Source organism: Lygodium microphyllum, chromosome 25 (assembly GCF_053477565.2).
Source record: "Lygodium microphyllum isolate KBCC chromosome 25, Lygodium_microphyllum_v1.1.10, whole genome shotgun sequence".
Lineage (NCBI taxonomy): Eukaryota > Viridiplantae > Streptophyta > Polypodiopsida > Schizaeales > Lygodiaceae > Lygodium > Lygodium microphyllum.
The window spans coordinates 52,102,189-52,125,398 of record NC_141159.1 but is presented as its reverse complement, the minus strand read 5'-3'; the positions used below and the strand labels follow the sequence as shown (position 1 = coordinate 52,125,398).

The 23,210-nt window shown below is 41.2% G+C and overlaps 1 protein-coding gene across 1 annotated transcript; it reads left to right on the top strand.

Annotated features, from left to right (window-relative positions):
- Positions 1–17,958: 17,958 nt before the first annotated feature.
- Positions 17,959–22,721, top strand: LOC148014220 (3-oxoacyl-[acyl-carrier-protein] synthase I, chloroplastic-like). The gene is made up of 8 exons (XM_087666233.1): positions 17,959–18,405; positions 19,441–19,796; positions 20,500–20,931; positions 21,303–21,476; positions 21,706–21,819; positions 22,004–22,105; positions 22,196–22,262; positions 22,404–22,721. The coding sequence occupies exons 1-8, from the start codon at positions 18,255–18,257 to the stop codon at positions 22,466–22,468; spliced, it is 1,461 nt and encodes a 486-aa protein (XP_087522359.1). The 5' UTR covers positions 17,959–18,254; the 3' UTR covers positions 22,469–22,721.
- Positions 22,722–23,210: the final 489 nt, after the last annotated feature.

Sequence of the window (23,210 nt, the reverse complement as noted above, 5' to 3'; positions counted from 1 at the left end):
CATGTGGCCTCCACTCCCAAGATGATGGACCACTCCGACCTCTAGTCGTTCCCTCGCCGCCTCGCACTGCTGTCTCCAACGTCCTGGAGAATCTGTAGCCTCCTCTGTGAGTTGGCGCCAATCCTTCATGTCTAGCCACTCGGGCTTTGAAGCCCCACTCTTGAGTGCCTTGCATACGTTCGATTGTCTGTGTGACATATATGCATGCATGCACTCCATCATCCAGCCCGTAGAAAACCTATTTGCTACGGCTGGTATCAGAAACTCCTCATGCAAGGATGCTACTATGTAGTCCTTGCTCCCCTCCGGTATATTCTTCCAATGATCCAAGATGTTGTGCCGAAAAACTTGTTGGCACAACTCTCTCATGCGAGCCATCACCCTCCTCCCCTCATCATTCATGATGATGGCTCCTGACCTATCATCTACAAGGTAGATGGATATGCCTAAGATGGGTCCTCTTCCACTTGCGACCACGCTCCTGGGCATATCTATAAGACCCCTGTACATCTGGTGTACCTACCAGGGTAGTATCTCTCGAAGTAGCACCCATAGGGGTGCCACCTGCGGACGGCTGAGCAAAAGCCGAAGTGACTGGAGTAGACGTTCCCACAGGTGTGACAAATCTCGGAGGTGACGCAACTCCAGCAGAACGACAAGAAGGAGACACTGCATTAGTACCTCCATAGCAACCACTTGAGCCACACTCTCTCGAACAGCCACGAGAGCGAGGAGTAGCAATTGTATCCTGAGCTGACCGCATGCTCACTGCATCCGGATCTCTGCAGCATCCCCCTGAACCACTCCCTCCGTCTGGACCAAGTCTGGAGCATCAACCTCGCCTGCTAGAAACTGAAGCATCAGAGCGCACTGAAGTAGATCTAATAGAGCAGCCTAATGGTGTTTGAGACAACTCCTGGTCTGCCATATCTCTGAATCTCGCCATCTGATCTGGAGACATACGCGTAAAGATCTCCTGTAGCTCCTTGTCGCTCATCCCTCGACTCATCATGATGATCTAAATATCCATAAAGGTCACCTGCAAAAAAAAAAATTGATGTTAGCATAATCAATATAAATCATACAAATCATGGTAATATAAATCTTTAAAAAATGATCTTACTTAAAATGCATATCTTATGTATCCTTATAAGCAATTCATCAATGAATTGAGTAGGTGGATGCTCCAAGTATAAAGTACCCTATGGTCCCATGTCAATCTCCTAACACAACTCTGCATACACTGGAAGGTTGATAGACATGTCACCACAAAAGGATGAGTCCACCTCGTTCTCAAAGAATTCTTGGACTCATGTATTTCCATCATTGTTACCTGATGCTGGCTCTCTACATGTTCCAAGCTTTTGGTGGCCTCCACCCCTTGCAATATTGACCCCTCTATTTGCATATTGTCCTCATCTGTACTCAGAACATCGCTTTGATCATATACTCTTGCACTTCGGGGAGTTGAAGGTATAACGTACCACCATCGAGGTTGTTGGGGGTTTGGATAGAAAATTACATGTTCACAATCACGTACAAGAGAGATTTAACTATTATGACATGCACCATGTCGTAATACAATTAAAAAACACATGAGTTCATGCACATGTTCACAATTGGCCGGCAACACAAACGTGTCGCGCAAATCCATCCATTTTTTTTCGGAATCTATTTTGAGAAATCCAAATGGACCTTGTCGAACTGTTGCTCCAGCTCCTTCAAGTACCACTTTGAACCACTGCACATCGAATAGGATCATGGAGAAGATGTGGTAATCCATCGTGATAATACTTTGCAAGTTTCCAAAATACTCCATCTCATCTATAACCGTGTTTGGATCCATTCCTCGTCGTCGGCTCTCTTGCTCGAACCTTGCCATGATATCACAATCTGTTGTGGAGCGCATTTTGTCAATATGCTCCACGCGGAAATGCCGTCCATGCGACCACACCGCACTATATATTTTGTACTATACATTGAAACACTCAACTAGTTGTCGCATATAAAATATAGATACGACAAACCCTAAATACATCATCGCCTTTGGACTACATCCCCTCGAGAATTCCCACTCCTCGGTTGAGACCTCCGTCCCTTTACAAAACGTTGCGGTTAAAGCTCCATGCAACCATCACGTTGACATAAACCGCGGCATCTCCTCCATGCCCTCCGGATATCAAATCGATCGATGGTGTGTACTACGTCAAAATTCAGATGGCACTACCTCTCGATCTTTCCTAGCTTGATGGTACCTAGCGAGCCACATCTCCATAGAGGCATGGTGCAACATACAAAAGCGATTCACTTTCTCCTCCATTGTAGCATCCATTCTTTTTTCTATCCCATTTCCAACCACCACATCTCCGATCAGTGTATCATCGCCCTTTAGCAACCATGGCATACTGTTGTCTGAATCCACCGTTGGTAGCCATTATGAAATATGCACTAGCGCCTCAGACACCAACCAACCTTCAGCCATGCTACCTTCTGGCCGAGCTCGTTGTTGCACAAAGCCTTTCAAGGTTTTCATAAAGCGCTCCAAGAAGAACATCCATCGCGTATGGACAGGTCCAGCAATCTCCACTTCATCTACAAGATGCACAAAAAGGTGGATTTGTATCGGGAGCATGCTGGTAGGCAAGTATTTCTCAAAGAGAGACCGTCTCCACTGCTCCTCGCCTCGTGGATTCAATAGAGGACGACTTAATCTCCTTCTATGAGATCCATTGCACTAAAGTCGACAACTTGTAAATCGCCCCGTGTATTTATGGAGTAAGGCATCCTGCGATCGTGATCGGTAGTACAAACTGCCACAAACGAGAAAGCATTATGAACAATGACTACACTCCAAATAGCAAAATATGTAGGCCACTTTCAATCCATTCGTAGTACAAACCTGACATATCTTATGCCAATCATGGGATTTTAGCCCTGATAATTGGTCGTCTTTAGAAAATGCAGACCTGAGAGAACGCATCATACTCGTCGCAGTGTAGATAGACTTGACTATTTGCTTCACAATGTGCTCTTCTTTAGTGGACAAAATCCAAGGAGTGCAAGGTAGCTGCAAGCGACCATCAACACTCAACTGTGGCCAAAACGCCTCCATCTTGCCTACCTCCTTCAAATCCATTCATGCCCCTACAGAGACATCTCTTTCATGTGATGTGATCCCATAGCAAGCTGCCCACATTCTTGAAAATATGCATGGGATCCAACAAGTGGTTGATCTGTAAGTGGGTCCAATATGGCAACTCATAGAAAAATGAGAACCGTCGCATTCCATTTGGATGTGACTCCGTGTGGACCATTTTCAGCTCGTACCAGCTTTGGGCATTCATACGTGCTGGAGGTCGTCCAAGAAAACCTTCCCTGAGTTCATGACTCTCTAGCAAGAAAGTGGCATGTCCTTGATATACCATCTTCTTCATGGTTCGTGACCTTCGGGAGTCTAACTGTGGCCCACACAATGGACATGCATGATAACCTGAGGTAACCAGACCTGTCCCAATACCTCTATCTAGTGAATACAAACTTGAATGAGATATGATAGATATTACCAATGAGAACGGAAGCCTACTTACTTGAGCACTCTCTGAATCCCAGAAAGTCATGCATGGTCCATATGAGAATGGCTCGAATATTGGTGGACTATCGACCATCGTGCTTGCTCATATCTTGCACGGTGACCCCCTCCTCCCATAAAATCTTAAGCCCATCGACTAATGGACGAAGATACACATCCATATTTTTGACTTTGTAGCGGCCGGGAACGAGTAAGCTAAGGATGAGATATCCTTTCTTCGTAGAAAGTCATGGAGGGATATTGTAGTTGACAAGGACTATAGGCCACACATTGTAAAAAGTTGAGCGCAGACCGAATGGGTTCATGCCATCCATAGCAAGACCAAGCCAAAGATTCCTTGGCTCTCTTACAAAGCCTGGGAAGGTAGAGTCAATGTGGCTCCATATGCGTGAATCCGCTGATATTCATTGAACTCTATCTATGGACCTATTCTATGCATGCCACTTTGTCAAGCTCGCCATGGCGGACGTACGAAACATGTGGTTTATGGGGGGGATAAGCGGAAAGTGTCTAAGAAATTTTTTAGGGATGGTTTATCCTTGTAAGTCCTATCGATACCTATGAGCACCACACTTTGGACATGTCTCCATAGTCTTGTATTCTCCTCAAAAAAGTATGCAATCGTTGATATATGCATGGATGTTGTTGTAGTCCATGCCAAGCTTTCATAAAACATGTTGTGCATCATCACGAGACTCAGGCATGGTATTTGCAAGTGGTAATATATGATACTTCAGTAACCTGAAAAAAATCATAAAACACCTTGAAAAAGCACAAATGCTTTTAATGATAGTGCCGAAAAGAAATCAACGAAGTGTACGTTCATGAACAACTCGGTCACACTCGCATCACTCCACCCATATTTTGCTTGCACACTTAGGAGTGCAAGTAGCCTCTTTAGGTGAGATACTCGGCACCCATCATATAATGTTATGGATGCTTCCTCTCTAAGTGAATCAGAAATCTCGACATCCATGGGCATCAATGCATCGATTATTGCCTCCATCTCAGGCTCCAAGATTGTAGGTAAGTCTGGAAGGCTGCTAGTCTCCTCTGGTATTGATGGTATAGATTGGGTAGTACCTTCCAAGTGGTGGATTGGCTCAGGCACTCCATCCATCACACACGCACGAACTCTTCTAACTGGCTGCAAAGGGTGCACTCCTCCTTGGGACGAGACATCACCTCCCTGGATAGAAAATTTGTAAGCCACAACCCAATGTTTTTGTATATGGTATTCAATTAGCTTGCAAATACAATGCATGATTAATATACACATTTCTTACCATTTGCTCAAATTTTGAGATCGCTTGATCAATGATCTCACATTGAAACTTGTCGAAGCATCGTACGTGTTCTATAGACAATCGACGTTTTCGTCTAATTGCCAGCTTACATTGAGAGCAAGGACATGGGACATGTTGATTAAGATACGCCTCACGATCTTGAACATCACGACCTTCATCGTTTTCCATTTGGTCTATGTTACAACAAACAATTTGTTTTTGTTATCATTCTTTTTTTCTTTATTAAATTGTTTGAGAAGGGATTTCTTCTCTTGTAACTCAGCAAAATTAACGTATGTAAAGTCTCCACCCACCCACAAATCAACGTATGTCGGAGTGTTTCCCGTCTCGTGGTATTGCACCGAACCTCGCCACTACTCTCTCTTTGTGTTTTATCCATTCATTCTCTTCTCTCCTTCCATCTCTCTCTCTTTTTCTCTTTCTTTATTATGTTGTATGTTTATTCCCTCTCTCTCGTTCCTTCTTCCTTTTTCTCTTCCTCTCCCTCTCTCATTTCCTTTAACAAAACATCTCTCTCTCTCTACTACTACCACAATCACAACCACTACTACTGCCACTACCACTACCACTACAATAAACAAGAAAAGAAGAAAAAACAACAACAATAATAACTACTACTACTATTACAACAAACAAGAAAACTAAACAACAATAAACAAGAAAAGAAAAAAAACTACAACAACAACAACAAACAAGAAAACCACCACCACCACCACCACTACCACTACAATAAACAAGAAAAGAAGAAAAAACAACAACATCAACTACTACTACTACAATAATGATAAACAAGAAACGAAGAAAAACAATAACTACTACTACAATAACAACAACAACAACAATAATAAACAAGAAAACTAAATAATAATAAACAAGAAAAGAAAAAAAACTACTACTACTACAACAATAACAAACAAGAAAACTACTATTACTACGACTAGTACTACTACTATAATCATGACTACGACAACTACGACCATGACTACGACTACCACAACAACAACAAACAAGAAAAGAATAAATTAAACAACTACTACTACTACTATCATTACTACTACCACTACTACTACTACGACTACCACAACAACAACAAATAAGAAAATAAGAAATTAAACAACAACTACCACTATCGCTACCGCTACCACTACCACTACCACTACCACTACCACTACCACTACCACTACCACAACAAACAAGAAAAAAAGAAAAGAAGAAATAAAACAACAACAATAACAACAACCTCTCCCTCCCTCCCTCCCTCTCTCCCTCCCTTCCTCCCTCCCTCTCCCTCTCTTTCTCTCTTTCCCTATTATGTTTAATGTTTTCTCCCTTTCTCTCTCGTTCCTTCTTTCCTTTTCTCTCTTCCTCTCACTCTCTCATTTCCTCTCCCTCTCTCAATACACATGATTTGTAACAAAAACAAGTAAAAGAAAAGGAGAAAAAACAAAAACAAAGCAACAAGAAACAATGCACTCACCGCAAAGGCCCGTGGATGGATTCGGCGGCTCCTGTTCGCGACGGCAGCTCCTCTTCGCCCTCCGTACACTTCCTCCTCTTCTTCGCAAACAGCAGCAGCAACGGCGAGAAGCTTTCCTTCTCCCTCTTTCTCTATTTCTCTCCCTCTCCCTCTCAAATGCAAGATGGAGTTTGCTCTCCCTTTCGCTCTCTCTTTCATTTGTTCGTGCAAAATAGCGTGCTTGGGTTTCGGCCCGCGTTTTTTCATTTGAGTACCGTCGCAAATAGCAGCACCACTATTTTGCGTCGAAAAGCATTGTGGCTATGCCTTCGTATCCTTGTAGTGTACTAATAGTACAATTCTAGATCTTTTGCATATATATACAATTTCAAAACCACAAACATGGGACACACATTTACATCTACTTCAATTTGAATACAATAATACACCACACACAGCTACTCATAAAGCACATTTTGAAATCATTTATGGACATAGATTTCCTACACTTGTCACATCATTGTTGAATAAAGTTAAAGCTGCTGATGATATTGCCAAAATGCATACTACTATTTTTGCTCAAGTCAAAGATATGATTGCGAAAGCCCAACAATCATACACTAAACAAGCTAATAAGAAAAGACAAGCCATGTGTTTCAATGTTGGCAATTATGTTTGGTTACACATTGAAAAGAAAATATTGAAAAGTGTTGAGAAACACCCTATTGTTAAATTAGCACCTAGGTTTTATGGACCTTTCAAAATAATTTACAAGATCAATGACAATGCATTTAAATTAGAACTACCCAAACATTGGAAGATCCATAATACTTTTCATATCAGTTTGTTATGACATTTTAGAGGCCAATTACCTATCCACCTTGCCTATAAACACCCTCCTTTGTTAGAAGAAGAAAGTAAAATCCTTGAACTTGAAACTATTCTAGACACTGACTTTATGACCACTAGAACTGGCAGATATTCTAGATATTTGGTTAAGTTCAAAAATCATATTGTTGAAGAGGCCCAATAAAGGCAAACCCGCGACCTAAGTGCTTACCCCTCACTGCTGGCTCCACACTGAGCTAATAGCAATTCAGGACAATTGCTATCCCACCCCGAGGGTATGATGCTAGGAGGCATATTTCACAGTGGATTCCGTAAAACTATTTATTGACGGGGCTCATACACAAGGAGGATTCCTCGTGCGAGAAGTTGATGGGGACACGTGTCCTTTTCAGGCATCAGATTAATTTAATGTGCATGCGGGTGATTCCATAGCGGGTGATTCCCTAAAATACATATTAAATTTACGAGTTTAGAGTGCACACTCGAATTAAATTAAAGTCATGACAGACTTCCAACCTATTTAATTATTTTGTAACTGAAGAATAGGTATTCACTTTTGTTGGATTTTATTTAATTATTTTCTAATAATTGTGAATGCTTCCGTTGATGTGTAGAGCAAGCGGCGGTGGCATTGGGTAGCACTGAGCAATGACATGAATCTTAATGTCTAGAAGAGTTACTATTTTTTATGGTTGTGCACCTTATCACTAAAGGTGTGGCACCGATATTTATTTAAGCACGTTTATTTATTAAAGTGCTTGAAAAAACATTTACTATCTTATATGCACATATGCACTTAGTTAATATATTTCATTATTTGATATTTGTATTTGGGCACATCCCCTTGACTTTTGGACGCCCAAATGCCCTACTTTATATTTGGGCAAAAGCAAACACAGAAGCAAAAGCATGCTATTTGTAAAGTGGGCTATTTTTGGGATTGAAGATAAATAAATCTATAAATACATGCCTTGTGAAGCGCTCACACAAGGCATGGGAGGAGATTGCACCCAATTTGTCTTTTTGTCTCATGTCATGCAAATCTGCTTTTGCTTTGTACTTGAAATTATGAAGGTTTGTAGAGTTCTTTGGTCTCGGGGACCTTCAGGCATTCACTACACGCACGTACAACATTCAATCTGTGCACCAAATATGCATAATCCATTGCCTACCTTGGTTGCTCCAAAGGAATTGCCTTAAACTGCTTTCAATGCTCGTCTAGTCTACTGGTAAGAAATGCAAAATAGAAGTGACATATACGATCATTGTGGAAAATATACTTTCAATTATGGTTAGATTTTGTGCAAAAGATAATGGGACATCCACCTTGCCTTTCTTGAAATTTATTACAAAATCACTCAAATCTTTGCTTAAGGGTAACACCAACCCTAATAGTTACTCCTAGGTATTTAACAAGTTCACCATGCTTAATCACCCTAGATCCCAGCTATGAGATCTAAGTTTCAAGTTATTTCCAAGATAGGAAAAAGAGTTTAGTTTTCTTTTGATTCTTGGAAGCCAAGAGTTGTGAAAACTCAGAATAGATGTCCATCACTTTTGTCACTAACTCCTTATCTACCTTACAATGGACATTGTCATCAGCAAATAATTGAATTGCTGCCTTAGGATCCATCAGAGAGCGGTAAGCCCTAAATAAGGCCTATTTGCAGAGCTTTGTCCACCCTTCTCAATAGTGGATCAATGATTACTACAAAAAGGAGGGGTGCCAATAGATCTGTGCCTAATAGATTTGTGCAATTTAGATGAAGAGGTCACACACACATTAATGCTAATGGAAGTAGAGGCTTCCTTAAACAAGGATGCCACCATATTCATGAATGTCAGGACCAAACTTCATAGCTCTCAACAAAGACAATATAAAGTCCCAATTGACCCTCTCATATGCTTTATCTCAATCCATATTAATAAGTACAAAACCTTCCTTCAAACCCATTGCATAATCCATAGAAATCACCAAATTAAGAACAACATGTATTTTCCTCCCATTTACAAAACCAAGTTGCATTTTATGTATGGTAGCACCGAATATCACCTTAACCATTAAGGCCAAAGACTTGGCCAACACTTTATAAGGGAAATTCAGCATTGTCAAGGTTCTCAAGTTAGAGAGTTGGGTTCTATCCTATACCTTAATAATTAATTTAATTAATTTGTGATTCGTGGAATGAGGCATCGCTGCAGTGCACCTTATGTAATTGAGCAGTGAAACTAGGTCATCCCCACAAAGCATCCCACATCTTCTAATAAGCTTCCACTGGAAGCCCATCAATACTTGGTGACTTTCCCTTCTTCATTCTAAACACTACCTCCTTTATCTCTTTAGCAGTAAAAGGTCTATTAAGAGATACAGCCTGACTAGATCTAGTTTGTACTACAAACTCTCTATAAAAATCATCCACCCTTCAATCATTGTTTTGAATGGGAGGACGTTTGACGCCAACTATAGATGCTAAACCCTACTTGAAAGCTTGAACAATAGAGGCTTGATCATGAACTAAGTTTCCCTCCTGATTCACAATACTCATTATTACTATCTCCTTTTTCTACTTGGCCTTCAGTCTTAGCGAAATAAAAAGCATTGGGGCCATCGCCTTGCAACTCCCACTACCCTCTAAGTTGCACTTTCACCACCTAGAACATCCAAATTCTCCTATTCTTTCAGAAATTCCTCCACATTCATAAGCACCCACTACATAGTCAAATCATACAGGTCTACTTATAGAGGCTCAAAGAGTATGGTCTTGGCACTGGATGCGTGTTTGTTAAAATATCTTTTGTGGGCTACTCTATATCTACCATGTGCCTTGGAAGCCTCAGTGATAATCCTTTGACACCTTAGCCACATGAATTCAACTGTTATGTCGAGATCTCTGGTTTTAATCCACTCTTGGCAAAGCTCGTATATGAATGGATCCACCTAAAGAATGAGACATTCATCTGAAATGGTAGCTTGCCCTGATTTGTTCCAAAATTTGGGATTAGCTTGCATGACACCAAGATAGGAAAATGGTTTGATGCAATTGAATCCTCAATGATACCATATTTGATCCCACCACTAAGCCACCGAGAACTATCAGCTGCATAAAACCTATCTAATCTACCTCCTCTCCAAGTCATACCAACTTTTTTATCGTGCCAAGTGATTCTTCTAGCTCAAATACTATCTACTAATAACACCATATCCTTCAGGTCATAGGAAGCCACTAGTATTTGCAAAGCATCTTTTTCCTTAGAGATCATGCTCCCATTCCCATGACTTATCCTTAGCTCATTCTATCATGTTCTGATCACCACCAATAAGGACATTCTTTCCATGTAAGTGTTGTTTCAAGAACTGCCACAATTGAGCTCTTGCAGAGAAATTATCAACATAGACAAAGCATAGATGCACCACCCCCTACCTCAATCTTAGTATTGATGTACATACCATTTTTTGAGATATCGAGCTCCACTCGTGATATGCCAAGGTGACCGTTGTGCATTTATATCACCGACTTGTTAGCTGCAGATGCGATTGGTACACCGCCCATGAATAATAGCTAGATGAAAGCTATCCTTATCTACTCTAGTTCGTGGCTCAGTTAGTATGCCACCTTAGTTAGTTGAGTTTGGTTTGAGACCCACATATAGGGTTCTTCTATTTCTTTTGTACTTGAGTTCTTTTGGCTTACACAATAAGAAGAGGAAAACTGTTTTCAGCCTCCACATGTGTGTGTATTCCCCCATTGTGCAAGCAAGAAAGCTACAAGTGAGACTCCTTCCTTCTCTCCCACAATCTTGACATGGTATCAGAGCCTTGTTCGTGGTAAGGAGCTCAAGAAAGCAAACCAAGTTCGCGGTGTTCTGATAAGAGGACTAGTGTTGCTTTCATTTTTCTGTTTTGGGAGCAAGTCTCTATTTGATAGCACAGCCGGAAAGTGCAAGAGTGCATTGTCTCAGATTGAGACGCCCTTCACGGTGTAGCAAGAGGGCAGTATATGCTGCGGATAAGGGCTTCAGTCCTTAGTTGCTCTGTTTTTTTGATTTGAGGCCATTTCGGGGCCTGTTTTGGAGGCGGAAGTTTTCCGCACGCACTTAGGAAAAGGCTCTGTTTTTGGCTGTGCGGCCACTGTTCTACAGATCGGTGAAAAGTTACTGTAGAAATTACATCGTATGCCTGTGCGCAGAGACATTGGGAGTTACAGAATCATCCTTGTTGCCTGTTGATGCAAAATCATCACTAGGAAGTGACTGTGTGGTCAAATACCACTTTCGTCAGTTTTGCAAATTTGCCCTTGTGAGACTGAAGCTGTGTTTTTTGTAGTGACAGAATTCTTTGCAGTGTTCTGTAATGGCGTCTGATTCTTTTTCACAGATTATCACTGAAAAGCTTGAGAAGAACAACTTCCAAGCATGGAAGTTTAGAATGACGAATTTCCTTATGGGAAAAGGATATTGGGAATTCGTTGCAGGAAATGAAGAAGAACCGGTTCTTCATGATGTTCCCAATCAACAGCAAATGCAGACATTTAAAGAATGGCATGAGAGAGCCAGAAAAGTTATGTACTGACTGTCTATTAGTATTTCAGACTCTATGATTGTGCATATTCAGGATGCAAGTACGCCAAAGGAGGCATGGGATACTTTGTCAAAAATATATAGCACAAATATGCAAGCCAGGAAAATGCAGCTCAAGCAAGAGTTGCACAATGTGCAAAGAGAAAGTATGAGCATCAGTGACTACCACATGAAGGTGAAGAAGATTGCAGATGCACTTGCTTCCATTGGGTCGCCAGTGGAAGATGATGATTTAGTTTCTATGACCTTGAATGGTCTAGGAAAGGATTATGCACAGTTCCGAACATCCATTTCCATCCGTGAAATATTTCCTGATTTTGAGGAGTTGATTGCTCTTCTAATTTCTGAGGAGCAGAGAAATGGTAGTGCATCTTCTTCAGGAGAAACTTCAAAAGAAGCTATCTTCTACTCAAATGCTCGAAGAGGTAGAGGCAGAGGTAGAGGAGGCCGATCTGGAGGCCATGGTAGAAATCAGAATATACAGCAAACTCAAGAAAACCAGTCCTATGGAGGAGGACGTGGTAACTCTAGAGGCAGGGGGAGCCAAAGAGGTCGTGGTGGATGGCAAAGAGGCCAAAATGCAAACAGCAATGTTGAATGCTACTACTGTGGTAAAATGGGTCATATGGCTAAAGACTGCTATAAAAAGTAGAATGACATCATGAATGGAAATTTGCAACAAGGAAATTATGCATCTTCTTGTAGACAGGGTGATGACAGAAATGAGCATTTGTTTATGGTGCAGCACATGACCAATTCTGTGACAAGTGCAGAAGAAAGCAATGATGTGTGGTATGTTGACTCAGGTACATCAAACCACATGACAGGTCATGCAAAATGGATGCAGGATACAAGGAAAATGGAAAAACCAGGATTTGTGGAGACTGGTGATGATATTGCACATCCTATTGTGCAGGTTGGAAAAATTCCTTTGTCTATGCAAGATGGGAAAAAGAAATACCTATCAGATGTATTTCATGTCCCGAATATCACCAAGAACCTGGTTTCCGTTGGTCAAATGGTTGAGCAGGGCTTGCAGGTGAGATTTAATTCTCATGGATGCTTTGTTGAGGATATGAAAAATAAAGGTCACTTAATAGCAAAAGGAAAGAAGAAGGGCAGAATGTTTACGTTGGATGCAGACATGCCTGAATTGAGTGCAGCAATGTTTGCACATGGGACCAGTGTAGTTGCAGATATTGATATCTGGCATAAACGCATTGGTCATGTTAATGTACAACGACTTAAATCAATGCAAGCTCAAAATATTGTTGCAGGATTGCCTAAATTCAAGGTTGCAGAAATGCATAAGGTATGTGAAGCCTATCAATTTGGAAAACAGGCAAGGAAACCATTTCCTAGACATGTTTAAGAGAGTAAGAAGCCATTGGAATTAATCCACTCTGATGTGTGGACTACTAAAGCTGCATCTCTTGGAGGCTATCATTATTTTGTCACTTTTTTTTATGACTATAGCAGAAAAGTTTGGGTGTATTTTATGAAAAAGAAAAGTGAATCTTTTGGGCATTTCAAAACTCTTAAAGTTATGGTTGAAAAAGAAACAGGCCTACAAATAAAATGCCTAAGGTCAGGTGGAGGGGGAGAGTACCTCTCAAATGAGTTTGCAAGGTTCCTGCAGGAGCATGGAATAAAGCAGCAATATTCATGAAGTCATAGCCCACAACAAAATGGAATTGCAGAAAGGAAAAACAGGCATATTGGAGAGGTATCTCGTGCCATGCTCAATGAAAAAGACTTGCCAGATTTTTACTGGGCTGAAGCAGTTGTTACAGCAGTCTACATAATGAACAGGACTCCCACTGCAGCAATACATGGGATGACTCCAGAGGAGAGGTATACTGGTAGGAAACCAGATATTTCTCATTTGAAGATTTTTGGTTGCATTGCCAATGTTCATGTGCCAGATGAGTTGAGATCCAAGTTGGATCCAAAAGCTGAGAAGTGCATCTTTATTGGTTATTCTCTGCAAGCAAAAAGGGTATAGATGCTCTAACCCTTCTACTCGTAAGTTTATAGTGAGCAGAGATGTTGTTTTTGATAAGATGAGTAGCTGGTATAAACCAGTAAATGTGATTGATAATATAGATGCACAAAATGGTAATGCTGCAAAGAATTCACAGCAGCAGTCACAAGATATTAGTGGACCTGGAGCGTCCTCTAGCAGTGGTTCACATTCTTTGCCATGGACATGCAGATTGAGATCGGGAAAATCTTATCAAAGCAATGCAGATAGTGGTATGCAGGTATCACGAAAAGGAAAAGAGAAGGTAGATCAGCCCATGTTTGATGTGAATGTAGGTTACTCTTATGTGGATGGTGAATCCAGTGGCTCAGAACAGAGCATTAATGATGAGTTGGGTATTGCTTCTATTGTTACACCTGGAGTAAGGAAGACCAGGGATGTTTTGAGAGCACCTAGGAGTAAACCTACTTTGCGCAGGTCTACCAGAGCTAGGTATCCTATGGATAGGCTGAAATATGATGGATTTACAGCCATTCACTATGCGTATATGGTCAAAGTGATACAGGAACCAGAACCCACTTCTTTTGAGCAAGCCGTGGGAAAAGAAAAATAGGAGAAAGCCATGGATGAAGAAATGGATGCCTTGGAAGCAAATGCTACATGGGAATTGGTACCTTTGCCTAAAGATAAGAATGCAATTGGTTGTAAGTGGGTTTATAAGGTGAAACACAATGCAGATGGTTCTGTGAATAGATACAAGGCAAGATTAGTAGTCAAGGGGTATGCACAAACATATGGCATTGATTATGAAGAAACATTCAGTCCGGTTGCAAGGATGGCAACCGTAAGAGCAGTCATTGCTATGGCTGCATCAAAGGGATGGTCTTTACATCAGATGGATGTAAAGGATGCCTTCTTGCATGGTGATTTGCAAGAAGAGGTCTATATGGAGCAGCCACTAGGTTATGTGCATGCTGTTCATCCTGAGTTTGTTTGCAGGTTGAAGAAAGCCTTGTATGGCTTGAAGCAAGCACTTAGAGCATGGTGTGACAAGATAGGACAGTATCTTGTTACTATTGGCTTTCAGATTTCCAAGGTAGATTTCTCACTTTATGTGAGAAAAACAGAGAAAGATATTATGCTACTTGTAATTTATGTTGATGATTTGATTATGACAGGTGACAGTGATGAAGATATCCTTCATGTGAAAATGCTATTGAAGCAGAAGTTTGAGATGAAGGATTTGGGAGAGCTGCGTTATTTCTTGGGCATTGAGGTGATTAGATCACCAAGTGGGATATGGCTCTTGCAGAGGCAGTATGGATTGGACATGCTATCCAAATATGGGATGACAGGCTGTAAGTCTATTTCAGTTCCTTTGGAGCAGAATGTGAAGCTGAGCGCAGATGCAGGTGAGCTTCTCGAAGACCTACTATGTACAGACGCATAGTAGAAAGTTTGATTTATATGACTATTACCAGGCCAGATTTGAGCTATGCTGTTGGATTGGTAAGTCAGTTTATGCAGGCTCCAAGGAAACCCCATTTGGATGCGGCTAGACACATACTCAAGTATGTGAAGTCCACATTGCAGTATGGACTATTTTATGAGACTGGGGTTCAGATACAGTCGCATGGATACACTGATGCTGATTGGGCTGGTAGTATTTCTGATAGACGATCTACCAGTGGATATGTGTTCTCTTTTGGGAGTGCTGTAGTCACTTGGAGCAGCAAGAAACAACCTACAATTGTCTTGTCGAGTATAGAGGCTGAGTACAGGGGTGCAACAATGGCTGCATGTGAGGTAGCTTGGTTGCATAATAGCACTACTTTATGATATGCACCTACAGATGGGCCAGTTGTCATTTATTGTGACAACATGAGCAGTATACACTTGGCAAATAACCCAGTCTATCATGCTAGAACAAAGCACATTGAGGTGCATTATCACTATGTGCGGGAGAGGGTTTTACTAGGTCTTATTGATCTAGTTTATGTCAGCACAGAGGATCAGGTAGCTGACATATTCACGAAGGCATTGGGCGTAGAGAAGCTGCACAAGTTCAGAGACCTGCTTGGTGTACAGGAATTGGGATTGAGCTCAAGGGGGAGTGTTGAGATATCGAGCTCCACTCGTGATATGCTAGGGTGACCGTTGTGCATTTATGTCACCGACTTGTTAGTTGCAGATGCGGTTGGTACACCGCCCATGAATAATAGCTAGATGACAGCTATCCTTATCTACTCTAGTTCGTGGCTCAGTTAGTATGCCACCTTAGTTAGTTGAGTTTGGTTTAAGACCCACATATAGGGTTCTTCTATTTCTTTTGTACTTGAGTTCTTTTGGCTTACACAACAAGAAGAGAAAAACTGTTTTCAGCCTCCACCTGTGTGTGTATTCCCCCATTGTGCAAGCAAGAAAGCTACAAGTGAGACTCCTTCCTTCTCTCCCACAATCTTGACACCATTGCCATCAACAAAAGCTAAAGAGGGCTTGAACATATACTTGATGAGGAGAAGAGTGCCCCCTCTGCCCCTTCTCTTAGCATCCTAGTATGTCACTTACCCTAGCACTTGAAAGGCCTTACAGACATTTGCATCAAGCTTAACTTCTTGTAGAGCCAAAAACTAGGTTTGATTCTCTTTATTAATCTGAACATGCTTTGCTTATGCATGTTTGAGGAGAGCCCGTGAACATTTTAGGAACAAAACCTTACCTTACTTGAGAGAGATGCCCCCTTAGTGTAGTTCAATTGGTTGATCCAACATTTCATACTCTTTAATAGGTGCAAATAAATTTTGATCCACCAATGGATTCCACGCCAAATGCTTGATTGATAGCTTTCCACCATTTTTCTTAACCCCTCCTCTCCATTCGTGGACCTTAGGTAGAATATTCTCCTTATTCTAGTTGTTGCCAGACGACAAAGCCTCCTTTGTGGGTGCAACTTGGCTCTTCATGATGGTAGAACCTTGCTTTGCTTACCTATCTACCCTCGGGACTTCCTTCCATTCTTTCACATTAGACTCATGAAGCACTTCCTCCTTTTCTAGCTTATATGATCTTGAACTCGCTTCAGGTTTTTTTCCTTTCGCCTTATCCTACTAGGGCAGTTCCTTTTGCAAAGTGCTTGCTTGACTTGCACAGATAGCATGAATCTTGGAAAGTCATAAACTTAATAGTGAGGATGACTTCCATACCATTCGAATCTTAAAGATGCAGATATTCCATCATAGCTCATTCCTCCTATCCCACAAGACACAAGCTTGACTTGATACTTTAATAAGCCCCCAAGATGTTGCTATATAAGAAGGCGCATACATGAGCTTCCACATTGTTGCAACAATAGTCAACACTTCTTCAACCAACTAGTGGGGCATGTTAGTGGACTCCACCCAAATGGGGCACTCATGATTATTAAGGACACCCTCGAGTGGGGAAGATGATGGCCAAGGAAGCACATAAACCGAATTTTAATTATATCCAACAACAGAGGCTAGCAACTAATCTCTCTCCAGCTTTGATCCCAAGATAGCCAAATAAAATCCTTGACCAACAAACTTATACTGCACTAGAGTAGCTTTCCCTTGGTAGGTGAGATTGAACCAATGACAAAAGTCATCTTTAATAGGGGGCTTGCCCATGAAATACAAATGGACACTTATAGCATGAAGAGCAGCACACCTCTGTTTGAATCTTTCATGAGAAAGTGAAATTGATGCTTGGAGGATCCTCGATACCCCACTGATCTTTGATTTGCAGACTTCATTGTGCTTTGCCTGATCATACCTCAAAGCTTCCTCTACCTCAGCCATGTCCTACCCATCATGTTGTAAAGCTTGTCTATAATCACCTATAGCACCTGCCTAGCCTACTAGTATCGTCTCTTCCCCTGTGTTTGCTGCATCGCCACATGGGTTGCACCTACCACATCAACAAGTTGCTCACTTTTTTGCGCTTCGTTATTAATTCCTTAATAATGAGATAGCCACATCAACAAGTTGCTCACACTTTTCTGCGCTTCGTTCTACTCAAACTAAAGTTATGAGGTGAGAACCTTCAAAATTTGAAGGATCTTAGTATAAAAAGCCTTCGAATGTATGCATTTAATCAAAAAATTATATTGAAAGTTTTCACCTTGGATAAAAAATTGAGAGATAGAAGACGAAGGAAGGAGAGAGAGAGAGAGAGAGCGCGTTTACGAAAAAGAGAGAGAGACAGCGCCATGCCGCCTATTGGGAGTGCCGTATCGGAGCTTTGTGATGTTCGCCCCCCAGATGAGAAAGCAACGAGAGAGGAGAGGGAAGGATCCAACGATTCAATTCACGAGGAAGGATTGACTGATTATAAAACGGGGCCTCCTCTGATCTCTTCCCCCCTCATCATGATCAGAAGTTGGCCAGGGATCACCGATTGTTGTGCATGCCATCGTCATCTTGTAATTTTTCTGGGTACAGGTCATCTTAGCTTCTATACACTGCAGGCGCTATGGCAGCAGCAGCAACAGCAGCTCATAGCTTGCAGGCAAACTCCTTTGTTTGCTTTGACGGACTGAAGGCCTGTCCTGCCGGAAATGCTGATAATCATCGTCGATGTCGCCTCACGGCCGACTTGCGGACTAATTCAAGATGCACTTCTGGTAAGCATCATGGCTTCTTCTCGGGAGGCACTGCATACCTAACTAGGTGTGGTTGGGGGCACGGGGCTGTCGGCTATAGTGTTCAACATCGTGAGCTTCTTCTTGGGAGGCACTGCATACCTAGCTAGGTGTGGTTGGTGGCATGGGGCTGCCAGCCTGGACCAACCATACCTAGCTAGGTATTCAGTCCCTCCCTCATAGAAGCTCATGATATTGTCGCAATTCACAATACAAAAATTATAGTGAGAATTTGTTTTAAAACTCTTTATGTGATTAGCTAGGTCATACCTTCTGCAGCATCTAAATAGATCATTCTTGTAACAGGATTTCTCAAAGCTGTCAACTCTATCATTTCATCACATTGTAGTCATGCATGCCGTCATCACTATCATGTTGTCACATTGCAGTCAACACAACAATGATTATGAGAAGCCAATATATCACCATCATCTTTGTCATCATTGTCCTTGCAGTCACATCATTGTCATACTTGCGCAACTGTTCTCCAGCTTTGTCCATATCATTGACATTACAAATGTTTATGTTTGTAGCATTATCCTTGTGAACTAGTCCTTGTATCATTCAATCCATTATCATTGTGAATTCATCACCTTCAATGGTGCCATTAGCATCCAGTTCTTGCCATAGCTTTGGTTATCTCATCTTCCCTTATTGGCTATAAGGGTCAGTTCTTACCATCATATTGTTCTTGTTATCCTTCTGATTAACAGGTAGTTACAGAGACATACATACAAATGAATTCTAGCTCGTGCCCATATGTCATTATTGGAAGAGTTTTCCTCCAAATAACACACACATGTTTTTCAATAATTTTTATTACAAACTGGTAGTATTGTAGACAGAAAATGATAGGGTAATGTTGCACTTTTCAAGAAGTATTGTATGCAAGTCATATTGTATATTTCTAAATGGAAAAGCACCTGGTGTAACAGTTGCATTCAGATCAATACTGTATGTCATAATTATTGTTTGACACTCAAAATTCAGGATAACCACAATTTTAACTATATACAGGTTGCAAAGCACCTGGTGTAAGAGCCATGGCTCCAACAGTGTCAGCTCCAAAAAGAGAGACAGATCCAAAGAAAAGGGTAGTGATCACGGGCATGGGCCTTGTCTCTTGCTTTGGAAATGACATTGATGTTTTCTATGACAAGCTGCTGGAAGGACAAAGTGGTATAAGCTACATCGACCGATTTGATGCATCCAGTTTCTCCACCACCTTTGCGGGCCAGATCAAAGGATTCTCTGGGAAGGGCTACATTGATGGAAAGAACGACCGTCGGCTTGATGATTGTCTGAGGTATTGCTTGGTTGGTGGCAAACGGGCTTTAGAAAATGCTGATCTTGGAGGAGAGAATCTGAACAAGGTGTGTTGCTACTTTTAGACGGTACTTTGAACTTACATTGCAGTTCCCCTTTGTATACACATGATGTTTTTGACATTTTCCATGTGGGAAAAGGGGCTTGTTTCCCTTATGTTTCCCTATAGTATTCAAGACCATAAGCTTCTTCTCAGGAGGTACTGCATACCTAGCTAGGTGTGGTTGGGGGCATGGGGCTGCCCCCACCCTGAGCAGGCACCCCTTGGCACCAACTGCACCTAGCTAGGTCCCTTGGAAAAGCTCATGATGTTCTCGTAATTCACAATGTGGGAATTAGAGTGGGAATTTTTGAAAGGTTTCTTGTGATGAAGGTTAATGATGATTTGGGAAGCCTCCTGTTCTTCCTCTTTGTTGTCTTTCCCAAGAGGAATTTTGACTGAGGACCTTCACTGTTTGCAAGTTCCTTTGATTGTGTGCCCCTCTTCATTTGCTTGCCTGAATAGCTGCTCTAGTTTTTTGCATAGATGTTGAGGTGAGACTTGCTGATTTAATGAATGCAAACTATGCCCAAGAGCTTGAATAAGCATCTGGACTGATCTCTTGGATCTTGCTTTTTGTTATGCAAATTTGTGCTTTGTGTGACCTTCTGTGCTCTGACAAATTGGTTGGGATTAAATAGCTGTTATTAAAAATAGAACTTGTACGGTCTATGTTACTAAGAGGCTGAGAGATGGCTGGCTGTTTGCAGATTGACAAACAGCGGGTGGGTGTATTGATTGGCTCAGGAATGGGTGGCCTTTCTGTTTTCTCAGATGGAGTTCAATCTTTGATTCAAAAGGGATACAAAAGAATAACACCATTCTTCATCCCTTACTCTATCACCAATATGGGTTCAGCTCTTCTGGCCATTGAGTTAGGCTTGATGGGGCCAAACTATTCAATCTCAACAGCATGTGCAACAGCTAACTATTGCTTTTACGCTGCAGCCAATCACATTAGAAGGGGTGATGCAGATATAATAGTGGCAGGTGGAACAGAAGCAGCTATTGTTCCTGCTGGTTTAGGAGGTTTCATTGCATGCAGGGCCTTATCTTCAAGAAACGACAATCCTCAAACTGCTTCAAGACCATGGGATAAGGATCGGGAAGGTTTTGTTATGGGAGAAGGTGCTGGAGTGCTGGTTAGTATTTGTTTTTTTGGTTTAATGTTTTTGAGCTTCAGTAGGTGAGATCCAAGCACTTAGGTTATGATAAATTGTGGTCATCATCTGATGTCTGGTGGAAACAAGTCTGGACCCTCATTCTTTCTGATCACCAAACTGCATAGTTATTATTTTCTAAATAATTAGTTCATTTCACATTATCTTCTCAACACTCCCAAGTCTTCATAGTGAGTTGACCTCCCTTACAATATTTTTCGAATCATCCAACATTCTTCAACCAGTGGATGACATGTTTGCTAGGGCTAAAGAAGGGCATCTGGATAGAGGACAATTAGATTGTTACTAACAAAACGTGTTTGGAGCTAAGTGTCTTTTTTATGAACTCTCAGGTAATGGAAAGCCTGGAACATGCTGTCAAGAGAGGAGCTCCTATTATTGCAGAGTATTTGGGAGGGGGTGTCACATGCGATGCACACCACATGACTGATCCCAGATCAGATGGGTTGGGTGTATCTACATGCATTGAACGCAGTCTTGAGGATGCTGGAGTATCACCTGAAGAGGTAAGCAGTTATCATTTTTCTCAAAAGGCTGACTAGAGCATGTATGCATGTTGGTTTTTCAAAGTTCTCAAGGGCTTCATGTATGTCATGCGCACTTTGGTTGTGTTACATTGGCATGTGCACACATGCATGGAACTTTTCAGGAAAAGATTTAGCCATTTGGGAAAGCAAAAATGTAGCCATGAGCCCAAAGTAGGAGAGTTAACCATGCTTGTGAATCTACAAACAGGTAAACTACATCAACTGCCATGCCACATCCACACTCGCAGGAGATTTAGCTGAGGTTAATGCCATCAAGAAAGTGTTCAAGGAATCACCTGACATCAAAATTAATGGTACAAAGGTAGGATCCACATTGTCAAGTTCTAACTTGCAAATCACTCTAACTTGAAGAAGCACAAAGATATCCCAACTGATTTGTTCAACCACCTTGTCAAGTTCTAACTTGCAATTCACTCTACCTTGAAGAAGCACAAAGATATTCCAACTGATTTGTTCAACCTTACAATGTGCTTGTTTGCCTGCAGTCGATGATTGGGCATTGTTTAGGGGCAGCAGGAGGTATTGAAGCCATTGCAACTATCAAGGCAATCACAACAGGATGGGTCCATCCCACAATTAACCAATTTGTATGTTTTGAAGTCAAGACCTATTTTTTTCTGTTTTAATTAGTATCATCTATATTGTAACCATCATCATTTTTCTTCTTTTGCTAGCAGAATCCAGAGCCATCAGTCACTTATGATACTGTTCCCAATGTGAAAAAACAACATGAAGTTCATGTAGGTAAGTTGGCAATGCTCTTAATCTGAAAGCAAAAGGTGGAAGGTAAACATGAGAAAATAAATTGATCATCTGTGCTATGAGTGTAGCTCTTTAAGAATAGGCATTTTATATCATAACATGAGATTGGGGTGTTTTTGGCAGGAATTTCCAACTCATTTGGATTTGGTGGTCATAACTCGGTTATAGTTTTTGCTCCTTACACCTGAACAACTTACTCAGATTAGAGATAACACTTTTTCCAGATTTAGATAACTTCTTTTTGAACTTGAGGGTGAATGACATAAACATGAGAGACATTCTATGGAAGTTTTGCAAAATGATCCATTTGGGTCTCTCTAACAGGAGGCTTTACAGCCTGAGCCAGTCTCTTGCTAGGCTTGAATTGGTCTTGTAAGGGTGATCACGTTAATTAAGAAGCTTCGATTGAATTCTTTGAAAAAAATGAAGCTAATTGAATCTACTCCTTATTTGTGTGTTACACAAGTCTCCTACAAATTGTGTCTATTTTTAACATGGTTCTAGCATATATTCATAATTTCTTACATGGGTTAATAATTTTTCATGTGCTCATTGGCACCTTGTGATGCCATGGCATCCCACATGGCCATAGCTGTTATGGTGCTTGTCCAAGAATTAGAGGGCTTGGCTTTGACTCCCATGGATTGATGCATGTTCTATAGAGGGGGAGAGAAGACCGATAATAACCTACCGGATGCAAGATGCCAAGTAATAGGTGCATTGATTCATGGCCTGCTTTTCATTATGGCAAGTTTAACAACTACGTGAAAGCTCAAAAGGTTAGATCATGCGTGCATGCAAAGAAACGCTAGATGTCTAAAACTATGTTCTAATCTTTACCATTATAGACTAGGAGTGAAGAGGTAAGAGTACAACACTTTGTAGAGTTGTATGCATATTTATAACACCCCCTCTTGCTACTAGATAAAT

Excerpts from the sequence above, each read along its gene's own strand:
- LOC148014220 (XM_087666233.1), top strand. The coding sequence starts at position 18,255 with ATGGCAGCAGCAGCAACAGCAGCTCATAGCTTGCAGGCAAACTCCTTT. Across the intron at positions 19,797-20,499 it reads GAGGAGAGAATCTGAACAAG|ATTGACAAACAGCGGGTGGG; the intron begins GTGTGTTGCTAC and ends GGCTGTTTGCAG. Across the intron at positions 20,932-21,302 it reads GAGAAGGTGCTGGAGTGCTG|GTAATGGAAAGCCTGGAACA; the intron begins GTTAGTATTTGT and ends ATGAACTCTCAG.